Here is a 15,925-nt window from a genome sequence, read left to right as displayed (position 1 = left end):
ATTATAAACACAGAAGATGCTGTTAGATTCATACAGTATCATAAGAATCATTATAGATTCCTTAATAAAGTCATCTAGACCTCCTTTGTTTCTTTGCCTTTGTTCTGATTGGACCTTAGAGGTCACAACACATGGGCTCTTAATGCAAACTGATATGAGACTTAGCAGGAAGACACATTCATTAAAGGACCGAGCCGCTACGAGGGCTGACAGACAGGGCCAGCTGGGTCAGGAGCTACTGTCCTCTCTACACTGTACTCTGTAGATTGATCATGTAAACAAAAGCCAAACGCCATGTGAACAATGTAAACAGTCTCAGTTAATGCATGGCAAATCAAGAGTGCATACTAGGGGTTGCATAGATCACTAGTTGCCAATGCGGGGAGCTGTTGAGTAGTCGGGGAGGTGGAAAAAACGTTTTCTTTTGCTTTAAACAAATGTGATCGCTTTGCCATCACTTGTGTGAAATGTAGAGGTGTGCAAGACTGTTTTGGTATTGCATTTCTTTCTGTGGGGAAAGAATTGCAGAAGGGGACACTGGTGTGGGGTGACATGGAAAATGCAAGAAAGAAAATGTATATTTACATGACTATATCAGTCCTGCCAGCCTTCATGTATTTTGCACATGAGCTTTGCATTTTAACATCGGCGTACACTAGAATAAGTTATTACTCGCTAATACGCCAAAAGAGCAATCTTCTTTCTTTGCCATAATAAAAACTGCAGATGAGCCGATCAACATTTGCATCTGGAGTGATTGAGTGACATTCCTGCCCCCTTCCCACCTCTCACTTTAGTAATCTTTTGCGTGGTCTTCTCAGCTCCTTCGATTTCCACGTGTTTCACTGATTTGGTTCATCAGTGAAATCTAGCAAATCTACCATTTAGCTAACATTAGACAAGTATATTATATTTACTTGGGATGCACCAAAATTTTTGCCCAGAAATGGTCAAAACTAAAAAAGACAAAATTTGGTTGGCAGGTCTGCTGTTTTATAAGAATTATTTTCCTGTGGTTCTATTTTATTTTATTGTATTAGCCAGTTAATAACAGTAAAAGCTCTGGCCAAACAGGATTGGTCTGATTGTATATGTATACGCTGCATTAGTTCGAATATTGACAAGTTTGTTTGTTTTTGGTGAAGGTTCTAAAAAAAAAAAAAAAAAAAATCTTGGAGGTGGGCCTTATGGCAAAAAAATTTTTTTATTTGTCTGCCCTAGTGCATATGCATTATTTAAAGAATCCCTCAGTTCAAAAAATTGATTTTTAAATGGTTACATTGCATGAGTCCAGTGCTTCTTATATATAGCCAGACTTGAGCTCTATGAATAACAAGGTGCTAAGAATAGTTTTGCACAGGCCTGAGTCAAGGGGGGGGGTGGGTGAGGAAATTCAGGAAACTATGTGTTAGACACGAACAGCCAGGCCTGTATATCATGTGTGGATATGCCTAGAGTCGGTGGGCAAAATAACAGGCCAGGTGTTTATTCCAGTTCCCCTCTAATGTGCACAGAAACAGAGTCAGGCTCTGGGTTTAAAAACTGCCACTAGAGCAGACATTCAGGAGATGTCCATACATACACATGCCATAGCATTGCATACATTGTTCAGTACCACACAGCCAGTGTGAACATGGAAAATATTTTATGCCAGCTGCTTCAGTTAACTTCAGTGTCTCCTTAATATGCTTATAGTAGCAGGATCAGTGGTGTATGGTCAGCCCAGAACAGTAGTATAAAAAAGTATAGAGACTATAATTTTATACTATAAACTAAATCATGTAAATAAAATAAATAATATTAAATATATTGTTGTATTTAATACTATTATTATTATTATTATTATTATTATTATTATTAGTTGGTAGTAGTAGTAATATTGTTTAAGTAATCTGCACTGATTTGTAAATCTTTAATTAATTTATATTTGCTTCGTATTCAGTGCAAATTGGAAACTGGTGGAATGGATGGAAATTACATTATAACCATTTTTTTTTTTCCGTTTAGAAATTATATACAATTTAAGTATTGTTCATATGAGCAGTATTTTCATGCTGACTGTGTTTGTAGATTGGGCAGAGTGTTGATAGGGGAGCCAGCTGCAGGTCGACTGTTAGTGCCTTTCACTGGCTCCATTAGCTGTCCACACACACACACACACACACACACACACACACACACACACACACTGCACTGGAAATATTCACTGTTGCCATTACAGAGAGTACAGCTTCCTCCTGGGATGAGACAAATCAGCCTCAGGATGGGTGTGTGTAGGAGTGTGGGAATTCACTCACACACGTCCACATACAGCACACATTTGGAGTGTTGGATGTGGTAGGATTACCCTCAGTTGGGTTATTCTGTATGATCATTATGCACTATGTGTGTATTGGTGGTGTATTGTGTTGTTGTGTTGATGGCTGGGTGCCACGTTTTTATCACTTTCTGATGACCAAATGCACTCATAATGCAATGCAGTTCTCAAAGTGGGGTCCCCAAGGGACCATGATGTATTTTTTTATTATTATTATTATTATTTTGTTACAGTGGTGGAAATCACAACCCACTTTCATCACAATTATTACATTTATTATTAAGTTTTCTGTAGTTAGGGCTAGGTGATGATGATGGGGTATTGATATTGTGTAAATACTTTATATATAGGAAAACAGGATTTATTTGTATATATTAAACAAAATATTTATTTATTCGTTCATTTATTTATTTATTCATTTTTTAATAACAATTAAAGGGGTCCCTGGCTGCAAAACCCCTGATGTTAGGAATACATGACCATTCTGATGGCATGGACAGTTTGTCTTTTAATGCTTTTAAGAATTCACTTTTTTCTTTTAACTGAAAATATGTCCTGCTGTGGTTAAGGTGATGTGTAGGTTTAAGTGTAGGTAGGTATAGCATTATTTAAATTAGAGAGTAGGGTTAGAGTAAGCCTCACAGACTCGCTTGTTGTGTCTGTTACTGCACAACTTCCGTCAGTGGTAAAAGATCATCTCACACATCTCAGATGCACCCACACAGCTACCCTGTGATTTGAATGTGCACCGGTGTTGCAGTCCAGCTGAGTGCTAGAGAGCTGATCAGATTGAACAAAGCAGCAGCAGCAGTGAGGGCTCCTGCAGAACAGCATATTAATGCAGCAATTACAAGCGTAAAGCATCAGCGCTGCTTGCTGCGAGAGAATGAGAGAGAATTCCCCTGTGCGCAGGAACACGCCGCTTTGTTGTTGTGTAAAGGTTTTCTCGGTGTAATTGTGCAGGCCTGGTTTGAAGCTTTCATCATATATATTCTTTCACCCACTTCTTTGTTATCCGGCACATGGGACTGGCTCGCCTGCAGGGCCTGTGAGGACTGAGTCACTGTTTAACTAAAGGGATGGCGCTCTCAGTTGAGGCTTAGAGCTGCTTCAGTGTGTGGGGTTGAAATGGCTCGGCATGGTTTAAGAAGCAGCACTTGTTTTTTTGCTGTGACTGAAAGCTTGGGGGAATGTTTCATGCTTGTGTGAAGTAAGAATTTCACATCACAAAATAATTAAACAAAATAACCAAATTAATAAAAAAAAAAAAATACTGCTACTATTACTACTACTTTGTTTATTGTTATTATTATTATCATTATTATTATTACGGTACCATTTATAAGAGACATCATGACAGGTTTTTAGATCTTAGTTTTTGAAAGCCCAGAACAGGACCTGCAACAGCACTGCTCCTGCAGCAGCCAATCAAAAATCTCTTGTGTGATGTTTCGGCTTCAGTGAGTGCCAGTCTCGGCGAAGTGCGACGTCAAGCCTCGTCTCGCGTGTGGCGTCCATGACCAAAAATAGCAGGCGGCGGAAAGCAGAAAGCTTCCACTCCACGAACAGCTTTTAATTCCTCATTCTGCAGCAATCGTGTGTAGTTTGTGGAGGAAATGACAAATTTAGATGCCCAAAATGATTGACATATCAAGTATTTTTCCTCAGGCTTCAGCTAGACTTATCGATCGACTATAAATATTTATGCTTGCATAAAGCTCACACCTGTGCTGTTCCTTCCAACTAACTTAGTTGATTCATGTTTGTTGGAAAAGCACAGGGTTTAGGCACAATGCAAAATATTCCTCGTTCTCTCTCTGTCTCGCTTTCGTGTTGTGTCACTCCTCTGGGAGTAGAGTGTGCAATGACACGGTGAGACACGGCCTTCCTGTGGCACGGGAGTCCCCACATCTAAAGAATGTGCATCACCTATCATTGATCAGAGACACAGAAAGAGCTCAGGTGGGGTGGTGGGGCACGGCAGAAAACTGAACACAGCACACATGCTCCCCTGCATACTTTTTTTTTTTCCCCTTTTCCCCTGAGCGCACACACATATGCACACAGACACACTCACATCTGGGAAGCTTGTCAATCTTTGCCACAGCAGCACATAAACGAGTGCCCACATTATTCCTCCTCCGTAAACTGACACAATAGGAGACACAGAAGACGTTTCAGTATACTTGATAGACTCGTGTGTATCCAGTGAAAGAGAGAGACCAGGCTGCAGTTTCCACAGAAACATTTTAAATGTGTGTGTGTGTGTGTGTGTGTCTGTGTGTGTGGGGAGCAGAAAAATTAATGGCATTACGTGCAAACAAACACAGATGCACACGAGTTCCCTGCTGAAAGCAGCCCAAAGGCAGGCAGCCAGAGTGGAGTTACACAGCCACTTCAGCCTTTACAGGAAAAGCCCACGAGTGAAGAGTGTTTAATCTCTCTCTCTCTCTCTCTCTCTCTCTCTCTCTCTCTCACTCACACACACACACACACACACGCACACACACACTCACTCACTCTCTCTCTCTCTCGCCCGCTCTCCCTCTCTCGCTCTCTCGCTCTCTCATATCAGCCTCACTGCCTCTCAGATCTGTTCATGTCTCTTGTGGATCATAGCAGATGAGCAGATGACCATGATTACAAGTGAAGAATTTAACATACACACAGACAAAATAACCCAGACAACTTAATTAAAATCTTCACAAGTATTTCATTGCAGATGTTTTATTTTCTATTTCTCAACATACAGTGTGACTTTTTGACATTTATTATGGAATGGCACAATTGTGCATGAGTCTGTGTGTGCCTATGTACATGTGTGTGTGTGTGTGTGTGTGTGTGTGTGATGTCGCACAGCTCGAATGAAGAACACACTGTCTGTTGGGTCTCATGGTAATATGCCAACAAGCTACAATCCCCAAACAAATTACACATTTATGCTATTCCGTCTGTGCTTGTGTGCCACTGCTGTCCTCCGCCACTGACATTCAAATAACCTTCCCTCTAATGCTCGAAGGGGAATGAAGAAAGAGAGCCTGCTCTGTTCTGTTACATTACAGCATGACTCTGCTGCAAAAAAGCCAATTCCATCCATCCATCTGTCCCATCAGGGTGGGTCTATAGGGTCGTAGAATATATTGTTTGAATATTGTTTGTTCATCATGATCACAATATTTCTCTCTGTCTCTAGAATCATTACATATTTTTATCATCTATAATCTAATTCTATTTAAACCACTAGCACTGCTCAGTTGGATTCTCCAATCTGATTGGTCAAAAGGTGTTGAGAAAGTTTCTATAACACCAGCTCTGACAGTAATTTCAGAAGTAAGACACATCACAGATTTGTCTTACAGTCATCTTATCTATAGTAACAACTCATTCACTATGGCAAAGGCGTCACATTACATAAACTTAATAGTAAACAAGTAAAAAGTGTTGTTATTTAGCAAAAAAAAAAAAAAATATATATATATATATATAGTCGTTGATATGGTGAAGATTTCTGTATGAAGATATTCGTTTAATGTTTCTTGAAGGAGTCTCCAGTGTCAGCGCTCTGTAACAGTCAGTAAGTCAGAGGGCTTTGCACTTTCTGGGTTCTCATTAGTATGACAAGCTGCATTTTTTTTTTTTTTTTTGTCTTATTACTTTCCAACCCAAGGGAGGCTGGTGAGGGTACAAGTGTTTATAGCTGCAATAATGTAAAAGATAACAGGGACTTGGCACACGGACGTTTCCTGTCATTAAATGTAACTATAAACTGATCAGATGTATTTCTCATACATTAATATATTAAATTGCTGTTGTATAAGAGGACTAAAACACTTTGGCACGTTAACGGTAAATAATCAACTTTGTGCTGGTAAAAGCATCATCCATTACATTGTTGATTAATTTCCTATAACAGCATGCCCCGTCATTTTTTTTTTATACCTTCCTAAATTTAATAATGTGTAGTAATTTATTCCATTTAGTACGTTCTGTTTTTTTTTTTTTTAAACAGACAAATATTACTTAACTGAAATACAGAGAAATATGGTGACATCTTTCTGAGTGGCGCTTGATGAAGCTGCCATTTGTTCATTTCGAGCTGGAAGACCCTTTGTTAATCTGGCTGTAATGCTGCGCTGGACACAGTTCCAGCATTACTGTCCAATCGCTTACATAAGCCTCTGACATGAGCACGCTGGCTTGCGTCACTTGGTCACTGACAGCTGTCAACACACACCCACATTAGCAACCACATTGCTTGTTGTCTTGCAGAATAAAGATTTATTTAAATGATCAGCCTGGAGCGGCAGTAAAGAAAGGTTTTTTCTATCATCTTGTTGTCTTTGTCCACAGCTCCGTGTGTGTCTTTTACCCAGTGTGACATAATGGGTTAATCTCAGGGCTTTAGGAATGCATGCCAGTCTGTCCTCTACTGCCAGATTGGGACAGTTTTTGGCAAGGGTTTAATGCAGTTTGTGCACAGTATGGGAATACCCAAAAGCATTTCGTAGAGATTTGTTTTTTTAAAAAAAGTTTCTCATCAAACTCTACCCAAGTAGCTGTGTTATTATGTGACAAATAAAAATGCTGATATGAGTTGAGAATCTGCAAGCAGTTCCCTTAAACTGCAGAAGTCGCTTAATGCAGAGACAGAGCCGTGTGTGTGATGAAGCTATACGCAGCCCTCCCTCCATTAGTGAGGCAAAGCCTCTGAATATTTCACACGCCTTCAATATATTGTGTCAACATCCCACTTTTGCCTCTCTCCTGAATGACGCTCTTCAGGTACAAATGAGGCGAGAGCGCATTAAAGGGGCTCCGTGGCAAAGCGCTCGGCTCGCAAAACAAGTGCCTTTTTTATGCTGATGTCAGCACTAATGTGCGGAAAGAATGGCGCGCCTGTGACAGGCTAGTGCCGAGCTGTTAGCACGTGTTACGCTGTAATGATCTTTGTCTCCATTTTTGATGAAGTGTCTTTTTTTTTTTCTTAACTGACTTCACCGTCTTCATTTGTTCTTTTTCAGCGCAGAAAGTCTGGCTTGACTAGAGCGAAAATGTTCTGCTCATAATTGCCGTGTTTCATGCTCTCGGCCCAGCTCAGACAACCAATCTCGACGAGGCGCTCTATTGCTGGCAAAATTATGCTATGAAATACTGGAATTTATGCGCATGAATGACGTGTTTCAACCAATTACAATGGCCTTTTGGTGCACAAGTGACAATTGATGATAGTGGGAATGGAGGGTCTGCTGTAAGCCACTGGAGAGGATTTGCTCACATAGGCCTTGATCTGAGGGCAGAGAGAGAGACGGAGAGAGAGGGAAGGGGAGGGAGAGGTGGAGGGAAACAGACAGCCAGACGGAGGGGGCAGGGAGGGAAGAAGAGGATGAGCGAGGGAGAGAGAAAGAAACAGACAGGGCCAGAGAGAATGAGAGCGACATGACACATCACCCTCTCCTCTGCATCCCTGTCGCCTCTGACTCACTGACCTTGAACTGAGCTCCGGGGAGTTACAACAGAGCTCTCAATCAGCATCTCACTGTAAAGATGTTCTCTCTGAATACACACTAAGCACTCTTACTCTTTAAATACACACAGTGGGTTCCAAGGTCTTTAAACATCTCTCTCTCTCTCTCTCTCTCTCTCTCTCTCTGTCTCTGTGTAAACCTACAGAGGTCATGAATTACATCAGGTTGTGTAGTTGCACTAGCTGCTTGTGTGAGTGTGTAAATCCCTGGTAAATCCATAGCTAATGTATGCTTTAAATTTACATACAGTTTGCAGAAAAAAAAAATACAAGCATCTCTATCCATTCTTTTGGCAACTCATACACCCTAAATATATGATGAGGTGCTACAGCAAACTGCTTACTGTATATCATAGTGTATGTCTATTATCAGATTTCTTTATTCTCTCCACTTCTCTACTTTACAAAAGGGAAAATCCAGATCACAAATTAAATGTAAAAAATATTGCTTATTAAAAAAAGAGCACACGCATCAAAATCATTTCAGAACAATGATTCATAACCTACTTCTTTAAAGACGACATTCACTGATGAATTTACGCGATGAACAATCAGAGACATATGTGTCTAGACTGTGTCTAGCACATTTAACCCCCCAAAAAGGTTTTTGTTTGTGCTTGTAGCATCTCCTAATTTTCTGGATTCGCCACAACAATCAGTCTCTGCCTCACTCTGTCTACTAACACTGGACCTCGTGTCAATATATATTGACTTGTAGATCCACAGTAGTCTCTCCAGAAGGCTCTCTTTCTGTGATAACCTCTGTGTGAATTTGTTAAAGCCCTCTATCAAAGTACTCCCAGTGAAGATTTTTGGGCTTGGGTTTAGCTCTCTCTCTAGACAAAAGAAGCAGCGAGCGAGTCCAGGAGCCCCCAGCGTGAGCCAGGCCATTCACAAAGAGCTCTGTGAGTGTTTCATGTGGAGGCCTGGAGAAAGGGTACTGCTGAGAGAGAGGCACAGTGAGTGTTTGCTCCCAGGGCCCCTTCCTACTGTATCCTTCACACTGGGCACTGAGTCATGCCCAAGCCAGTGCCCAGCACACACGTTGTGTCTGCTTCATCTCCTCTGCCCTTGCCCAATGTGGAACTCTCAGTCAGCTTGATTGCCCACCTCTGCAGCCACTAAGATGGAGGGCCCTTTGAGCAGTGCCTGAGGAGAAAGAGAAAAGCCAGCAGCCTTCTCCTTTCAGCCTGGCACCCACAGCCTGGACTATGATGCCAGCCTTGTGGAGGTGAGTGGAGGATGGGAGGAGGGAGGAGGAACAGCGCTCCACTGCCACCTGCTGGTCGGACCCCATTGGTGCTGTGCCTTTCCCGGACCTCGACCACAGCCAGCCTTAATTACTGCACGCCTCAGTTGTTCTAAGTGCATGTCAGAACAAATTATGTAAGTAATGAGGCTGAAAATGCTAAAGGAGCAGGAACACGCTGGCACTCTAATGCTCATGGCGGGAGAACATAAAAACAAACAATCGAGTACTGTGCCTGCATGGCGAGCGCCCACCGCACTGAGGCAGCACAAAAAAAATAAAAATGCAGATAATTATATATCTCTCTTAAAATATTCATTACAGAACTATCTCTCATTCTTAAGTGATCTGGCCGCACTGTGGTGTAATGATAGCTGATAACGACTACACTGCCACTTCTCCAGAGAGCCGGCATAGCTGCTGTCAGCATGTGGCCTGTGCTGTGCTGACTGAAGTGTTGGCTGTGAGAGAATGCCAACAGGATACGCTGCTCGCTGGTTGAGATTAGAGGTTACAGGATCTGCTGTTCGAAATGAGAGACAAAGATCCGTGCCCCTTGGGTGCATTGTAAGGCTGTGACATTATGCAGATAGGTCTCAGGCACCTGATAACAGGTTCTCATGGTCGCAGTGGAGGCAAATTTGATGTGAGTAAATGAATTTCTAGCAATTGCATTTATAAGGTCCGTGACTGCAAGGAGCTGAAGGACGATCTGAAGAAACTCTGTGTGGAGTGGTTTCTGTCAATTAGAAATAAACTGCTTAGGCTATATTTGGCTAGACACAGAATTTATCATATTTAGGTATATTTTCATTGCATAAGTTGGTTTATAGTGTACTATTTAGAGAGCATTCTGTAGCTGTGTCTGAAAGCGTAGTAGAGAAGAAGAGTTTAACGTAATGACATTCGCCGTATCTCTGTGTTCAGTGCTCAAATGATCAGTATCTGTATTCAGATTTAAACCCTTTTTATTAAATATGAACCCTACCATGATGGGAAAAACCCCACAGGTGGAAATGTCAGTACTGTTAGCATGGTGTGTGAATTCTGGCTCTGAAAGTTCCTCAACCTCAGCTGCATCACTCGTGTTCATAATTGCTTTCAATTTGACACTTGAGGTGTGCCCAGGGTTTTTTTGTTTGTTTGTTTTTTTGTTTCGCCCCCCACTCATGCAGTTATTTTTGTTTGTCCCTGCCCATGATACAGTTGTACTTCTTGAGCGGAAGTAGATGTTTTGTTGATTACAGTAGGTGTACACTATGTAGACCTGTTTGCCTCTGGAGACCTTGAATTGCCTCTAACATTCCTGTATTATGTATTATGATATACAGTGAACTAAATAATTAGGCTTTCCTTGTATAGAAAGCCCATTATTCAGCATATAACATTGTTTTACACTCTATAGTCTCCATATATATGGGCCTATGTGTGCCAGTACCATGTCATGTCTTCGTCAGTGGATGTTCGTGGACATCCACTTTTCGGTTGGTCCGCAGCACTTCCAGTCTTTTTGAATTTGTTAATAAGTTTAGCAACAGTGTCGTGTGATCCGCTGGCCGTAATTCCTGTTAAAGTCCATCGCAACCTTGCAACAGCTTCCCGATCCAGCCATGAGAATGATTTCAGTACATTCTTCTTTTGTCTACGGCATTCTTAAAGGCTGTCCGAAAAAATATATATAATTGAAATTAAGTATTAAAAAATTTTGGAAGACATTTTGCTAAAATGTGTTAATTTCCCCTATGTGTGGAGACTTTTGGGACACTTTGTGTGTGTATGTGTGTGTGTATGTGTGTGTGTATGTGTGTGTGTATGTGTGTGTGTATGTGTGTGTGTATGTGTGTGTGTATGTGTGTGTGTATATGTGTGTGTATATGTGTGTGTATATGTGTGTGTGTGTGTGTGTGTATACAGTACTGTGCAAAAGTCTTAGGCACATGCAAAGAAATGCTGTAGAGCAAAAATGCCTTCAAAAATAAAGAAATTAAATATTTCTACATTAAAAAAAATACTATAAAGAGCAGTAAAGAGCAATAAAGGAAACAAAGTCAATATTTGGTGTGATGACTTTAAAAAAAAATATTAGTAGTCTCAGGTACAATGTGTGCAGTTTTATAAGGAAATGAGCTGTAAGTGTTACTGAGCATCTTGCAGAACCAGCCACAGTTCTTCTGGACACTTTGACTGTCGCACTCGCTTCTTATTTTTGCAGCAAAACCCAGCAGCCTTCATTATGTTTTTTTTGTCTGAAAAGTGTCTCTTATGTAATATGCTACTTTCTTTACTGACATACAAACATTTTTCTGTAACATTTAATTTTGTGCTGCAAAACTAATGTTTGGAAATCTAAAATGTTTTTGTACTGAATCAATAATGTAGAAGTCATAAAATTAAAATCTATAGCAAAGTTTCTACTAAAGAAATATAGGATTCTTAAGACTTTTGCACACTACTGTACACACACACAGTGTTCAGTGTCTGTTATATCTTATATACAATATATTATATTATATTGTTGCTGTAGCTCCTGATATGATCATCCACAGTACATCTTGTGCTCTACCTCTAGTTGTAAAAGACACTGCTGAGGTTTTAATGCCCAGGAGCTGGTGTTTCACTTCTCAAATGAGTCCAGTCCTGTACTTAGGAGGTGCTCCTTGTCAGACAGTTGGCCTCTTATTGCTCCCTGAAGGGTCTGCTGTAATATTATGATTTTTGTGTGTGCGTTTGCGTGTGTGTTTTTCCTTTGTGTAGTTAGAACTGACAGTGTTATTGCAATGGTTTGCAGGGGGTTGTATTCAGAGTTAAGATGGTCTCCTCTATAAAACTGTGTAGTTTTATCTGTCGCTGTGTGGCAGGGAACAGATTTGTTTGAAGCTCCGCGCTGTTTCATGTAGCGACACACAGCCGTGGCGGAGGTGTCGTGCTGTGCCTGGTGACAGCCAAGAAAATCCTGACTGTTTCTTTTCTCTTTCTCTTTCTTCTCCGTAGCTCAAATTGAAATTATTCCCTGCAAGATCTGTGGAGACAAATCATCAGGCATCCATTACGGTGTGATAACATGTGAGGGCTGTAAGGTAAGCAACCAAACAAATGTCTGTGTGCGCTTGCGTATGTGCCTGCATGCAGAACTGGGTGTGTGTGTGTGTGTGTGTGTGTGTGTGTGTGTGTGTGTGTGTGTGTGTGTGTGTGTTGGGGTGGGCATGAGCTTTGTGTTTTGAAAACAATATTTGAATATATGCTTGAATAGGAGGGCTAAATGAAGGTACTGAAGGTCTAAACATCAGTGTGTTCATCATCATTAATATGACACAGCAGGCTTCGATGAGCTGCACTCCGTCATTATTAGGACAAAGTGACTCCTGCGACTTGTTTTCTTTCTGCACTCTCCGGCAGATTTTTTATGACTTTGGCTCTGCAGTTACTGCATGCTTCACAAATAAAACTGTCAAAGGTGCAGTGCTTTGAAGCAAACCACATAGTTAGCTGTTTTGCTGTCGCTTTTCTTTTTTAAACCAGAAACTACCCTGTTTGTGTTTGTTTTAAATATGCCATCCTCTCAGCAGGAGGAATTATATGCTTACTGTATATTCTTCTTGTTAGTATTGTTAGGGTTGTTTGTTTCTACTCTACAGGCAAGCACTGCACAGCATAGCAGAAATGAACAAATACTGTGATCCAGCTCTATTTTTGAATAAAAGGCAGCCTCCACGTTCAGCACATCGCTCACTCACAATACAGTGGGAAAAAAAAGAACAGAAAAAAATTGAACAGGCCTGAAGAATAAACTGCTGAAATGTATCTTTAATGATTGCTAATTACTTCAGGCAGAGAGGCATTTAATGATATGTGCGAGCACACCGCTCTGGCCCATAAATCATAGCATTATAAAGGAGCGCTGCTTGTCACCAGCAGTCCTACCCCGCTTTCATAATGGCTGCCATTAGAAAGCAACTTGGCAGCTGTCAGCTGTTTTCTTGTAATTAAACAGCCAATGAGCAACTAATTAAGACATATGTGTATTGAGCAGTGGAGTGGGGTATGTTAATGGTGTGCTGGAATCAATTCATTAAGTAAAAGGGATGAGGTATCAACTCAGTGTGACTGTGTGCTCTCTCTCCGTCTCCCTCTGTATATGTCTCTCTCCCTCTCACTGCGTCTCTCAACACCCACTGCTTTTGAAATCTGTTATTTAACTAATAACCACAGACAAACTCAACATTATTTACAGTCACACACTTGAAAATTAGCTAAGCAGCTTTTTAATCACAGTCTTTCACTAAAGTGTGTCCCTATACAATGGCTATTCATTAAGTACGCCTCTCCTCATAAAAGATCTCATCTGTGTGATCTGGAGCGGGAAGTGATCTCATCTATGACCCTTGTGTATATGGTTATGGCTTCATCCATAGTTCCTGTTTGTACGTGTTGTTTTCCCTTCAAATATACGAGGCTTAATTTGTTTAAAAGAGCATCTTGTTGTGAATTATGGAGCTTTCTAACACAACCACATCTGTCTCTCTCTTTGTCTCTCTCTCCGGCTCGTTCATGCAGGGTTTCTTCAGGAGGAGTCAGCAGAGCAATGCGGCATATTCGTGCCCACGTCAAAAGAACTGCCTGATCGACCGTACCAGCCGAAACCGCTGCCAGCACTGCAGGCTGCAGAAGTGTCTGGCTGTGGGCATGTCACGGGACGGTGAGTGTGCTGCTGATCCCGGTCTAGTGTGCACCAGGGAACAACAGCCCCCTTCCGCATGAGGGGCTTCAAGGCCTTGCCAACACAAGCTGGAAAAATACATGGAATGGAATTCTGAGCTTTAGGCAATCTACAGTGAATGTTTCTTAAACCTGGCTCAGAAGTGTTTCTGAGAGCCTGGAACCTTCATGGTTATTCAGAACAGTAAGAGGTTCTTAGCTATTTGTAGACTGTCTGCAAATCAAGGGGGTGGAGTAGTAGAGTAGTAAGCATTGGGTAGACAGGTGAAATGCATAGTGCCAAGCTGCAGAAGTGGCATTGCGGTTTTCTGTGTGATTTTATCTGAGGAAGATGTTGGGCCTGGTATCTTAAACAATAGTTATTTCCAGGCTCCCAAGTGGCACAATGGAAAAGCATTCACCCTATCATCTGGAGAGCGCGCGTTCATATCCCAATGATGCCACAGCCATCCGTGGCTGAGAGTTCCATGAGAGCAAAATTGGCTGTGCTCGCTGGGTGGGAGGAACGACATACTCCCTCTCCCTGTCTCTTCTGTCTAGCCAATCATGGGCATCTGTGAGCTCATTTATGAGGAAGAGGGTAGATAACGCTTTTCGCAGAGTGCGTTTCTCTTCTGTGACACAGCATGAGCTGCAGTTTGAAAAGATGCGGTTGGCTGGATTCACGTGTCTCACGTGTTAGCCTTCACCCACAGTTCTTAGTCATCGTATGATAGGGGAGAGCTGGCTGGTGGGTGGGGGTGGTTATTCCCAAAACACTGCTAAGAAAGAGCTTCATTTTGTTGAATTAAATACAGAGCTTAAAGCACAACCCTGGTCCTGGAGTACCCCCCTGTCCTGCAGATTTGAGTGTTTCCTGCTTTAACACATCCAGTTCAACTCAAGAAGGATTGTTAATTAGCTCTGGTGTGTAAATCTGGTAGGTAATGCTGGGAGCAGTTAAATACTAAAATGTGCAGGACAGGGGGTATTCCATGACCAGAGAGGGAAACCTGCAGCTTAATGGATTACAGATATATATTATGTATACATTAAGAAAATGAAACAGTATAGTGGTTATTTACACATTTTTCTGCTCGTGCAATAAAATACTTCATGCTAATGACTTGATTTTAAAAAGGAGCATCAATCCCACTTGCTTCTTGGAAAAGGATTTAACTAATAGCTTTGTTACATTGCGTCTGGGACAGCCTCTCTTCAAACATGTTTGTCTTGTCACAGCTGCAAGGTCAAAGCTCCTGCCAAATCCCACCCTTTCATATATCACTTCCGACCAATCACTGAGGATTTACCTTTCCGACCTTCTGAAAGTTTTGGAAGCCTGTTTGGAAAGAACTGTAAACCATCCTTTTGAGACTAATACATTAAATGCGTGTGTACTTTATTGTCTGGGTAGAAAAAAATGTTTTGTAATTCTCTTTTTTTTATGTCTGGATGGTTGTCCATAATGGGCTTAAATTCTTTGCTTGAGTTAAATCTTTAAAAATATGTCCATTATGAAAGGAGCTGTGATATCAGACGTTTCAGTATAAGATTACTGATTAACAGCTCAGATCATGGATATTTTTGTTTCAGTTCCTGCACTGGCTATGGTAAGAGAGAAAATACTCCTCTGCAAGCCTGTGACAAGATCAATGGCCTAGTACTCAGTTTCCTCAGTTAGGTCTCATGTTGTACTTCAGGCAAGGCGGAGAGTTTCTGACAGCAAGTGGCTTTTATTAAATGACTGTCATTAGAAAGGCTCATTAAAGCCTGTGCAGGTGAGTAGCATTAACGGGAACACAGGTGAGTGTGTGTGTTTGTGTGTATGTTGAGGCCCCCCTGCAGGGCTTCTGACTGGGCTGTGTGACTGCGGCCCGTAACAGGAAGCAGTAATCAGGCCAGGCCTTCAGAGTGTACCGGGCTGCTCTCTCACACACAACCAGGACAGGCAAGGTGACTTCTGAGTTCATTCAGACACGAGCCCCCATCTGCCTTTCCACTAGCACACACACATAGACACATCAGCTCTGGGTTGTTTGTTCTTTATCTGTAAGAGTTGGACTCTAGTGTTCCCTTGTCTTTATTTTACAGTAAATCCCACCATTTACACCTTCTTACTTCTCTCTGCCTGCCAAGA

General features: G+C 41.5%; 1 protein-coding gene across 3 annotated transcripts in view; it reads left to right on the top strand.

Annotated features, from left to right (window-relative positions):
* Positions 1 to 15,925, top strand: part of roraa (RAR-related orphan receptor A, paralog a) — a 233,049-nt gene that overhangs the window by 202,643 nt on the left and 14,481 nt on the right. For all 3 annotated transcript variants that reach the window (XM_053236864.1, XM_026918892.3, XM_026918893.3), the window contains 2 exons: positions 12,082 to 12,167; positions 13,645 to 13,786. In XM_053236864.1, the coding sequence (XP_053092839.1) occupies positions 12,082 to 12,167; positions 13,645 to 13,786 (228 nt within the window). The remainder of the gene's footprint in view (positions 1 to 12,081; positions 12,168 to 13,644; positions 13,787 to 15,925) is intronic.

This window comes from Pangasianodon hypophthalmus, chromosome 9 (assembly GCF_027358585.1).
Source record: "Pangasianodon hypophthalmus isolate fPanHyp1 chromosome 9, fPanHyp1.pri, whole genome shotgun sequence".
Classification (NCBI taxonomy): domain Eukaryota; kingdom Metazoa; phylum Chordata; class Actinopteri; order Siluriformes; family Pangasiidae; genus Pangasianodon; species Pangasianodon hypophthalmus.
This window is presented reverse-complemented; position numbering and strand designations above follow the sequence as displayed.